At 50.7% G+C, this 1875-nt stretch overlaps 1 protein-coding gene across 1 annotated transcript in view; it reads right to left on the minus strand.

Annotated features, from left to right (window-relative positions):
- The window catches only part of FGFR2 (fibroblast growth factor receptor 2), an 81215-nt gene that overhangs the window by 30314 nt on the left and 49026 nt on the right, over positions 1-1875 (minus strand). The window contains 1 exon segment of the mRNA XM_010145076.1: positions 740-930. Within this exon segment, the coding sequence (XP_010143378.1) occupies positions 740-930 (191 nt within the window).

Genomic DNA, 1875 nt, shown 5'->3' on the forward strand with positions numbered 1-1875 from the left:
CACAACAAACTGTGGGGGGTGTGGTGTGGTGGGGGGGGGGGGTGTTGTTGTTTGTTTTTTAAATCCAAAGCATCACACGAGCAGTGAGAAAACAGCAGCGCTGGGGGAAAAAGCCCCTGGGCTGGTACACGGGCTGCACGGAACAAGGTGGAATGGAGCCGGCTGTCCTGCCTGCCAGCGTGCTGGGTTTTGGCACTAACACCCAGCTCGGAAAACTCTGCAGTTCCCTTGGGCAGGCTCGCTCAAAGCTCCTGCTGGCAGAAATGACAGCACTGATTCAATGGCAAAACGTGGACACCTCTGCGGGCTCAGCATCCGGAAATCCCAATCCTGCCAACCAGCTTTTGGCAGCGGGCATCGTGTTACTTTGAAATAAAGAGGCTGAAGATATGTGAAAGAAATGGGCTAGATTGTCCCAGGTATGTTTTGGATGCGTTCTACCCACATACAGATGTCAACAATGTTCTTTAAGAGCGCTTCCATTTTTCTCTGAGTAAGCCACGCCTCAAACTTTCAGAGATAAAGGACTCCACGGGAGTAAGAAAGAGCAAAACAGTGTCTATAGGCGGCACAATTAGCATTCAGACAATCAACCCTTTATCTAACTCATTACTTCATTTGTAGCATAAACACTTCCTTTTTCAAAAGAGGTTCAGATCTCAATATTCTTGGATTTACATCAAATAAATTCCGCGCTCTAAAGACATCCTCACCGTTGCCGGCATGTGTAGAGCCTCACCTTTAACACCTGGAGATAGGGCAGTCCATCTGGTCCGTATTTGCTGCCGTTCTTCTCCACATGTTTGATCCACTGGATATGAGGCTGAGCGTCACTATAGACTTTGCAGACGAACTCGACGTCACCTCCGACGACTGCGGAGGCGTTTGCTGGGAGGCCAGCCTGGAGGATGGGCCTGTGCGGCGATCGCTCTGTTCGGGTGGGGAGGGGGAGAGGGAAGGAGCAAGAGGGAGAGAGAGGAATAAAGATGCATAAATAAGCAGAGCTGCCAAGAAAACTGTAAGTGAACTCGAGCCAAAGAGCCCTGTGAGCCTGCTGGCTGACTCCTCCGAAATCACGCCGCAGCCAGAACGCGTCAGGAGAACGGCAGTTCAAAGGAGATGACTCAAGCACTACACTTGTAGTCTGAAGAGGAGCTATTGGTGGGGGAGAAACCACGCGTAAAAACGTTAAGCATTTTTCATAGTTCAACTCGGCAAGAATTAAGTAAAATGCCTTGGGCTTTTTTGCGTTGTTTAAATGTTTTGCAATAATTACCTCGAAGTTTTGAAACTAACCCTCCACAAATTCGGAAGATTATTGATTAATTTAAAGAACCGATAGAGGTATTGACACACACGCCAAAGGGAGTTTCTCAGAACCAGCAGCGGAAGCCTCAGCACTGAAACTCCTGAGGCTGGACGCACTCAGCAGACAGCTCAGCTTCCCAGCGCTGACCAGTACCACCACAGCAGCTGCTCTCCTCTTTACCCAGACGCGCAGCAGAAATCCCAGATTGTTCTTATTTCTGAGGGACATGCAGGGTTCTCTGGAAAACTGCAGTGTATTTTAGGGGAGCCAGTAGAGCTTTTAATCCATGGACTTGCCTAAGCAGTTATCAAATGTTCCTGGTCAAGGTTACACCATGGAATACACCGAGCGCACCCTGGCCCACCTGCATACCCCCAGCCCCCGCGGCCCGCCTTGCCCGCCCAGTTTCGTGTGTACCGATACACAGCCTTGGGGAAAGCATCACCCTCAGCAACGACAGCAAGGCAGTTCCCGTCACCCCCACCAAACCTGATTGAAAAGCTGCTAAAATCTTCTGGGTGGTGAGCAGGGCACGAGCCCAGCTCCCCAGCCTCCAGGGCCACCAT

The sequence above is a fragment of the Buceros rhinoceros genome, unplaced genomic scaffold (assembly GCF_000710305.1).
Source record: "Buceros rhinoceros silvestris isolate BGI_N320 unplaced genomic scaffold, ASM71030v1 scaffold19941, whole genome shotgun sequence".
Lineage (NCBI taxonomy): Eukaryota > Metazoa > Chordata > Aves > Bucerotiformes > Bucerotidae > Buceros > Buceros rhinoceros.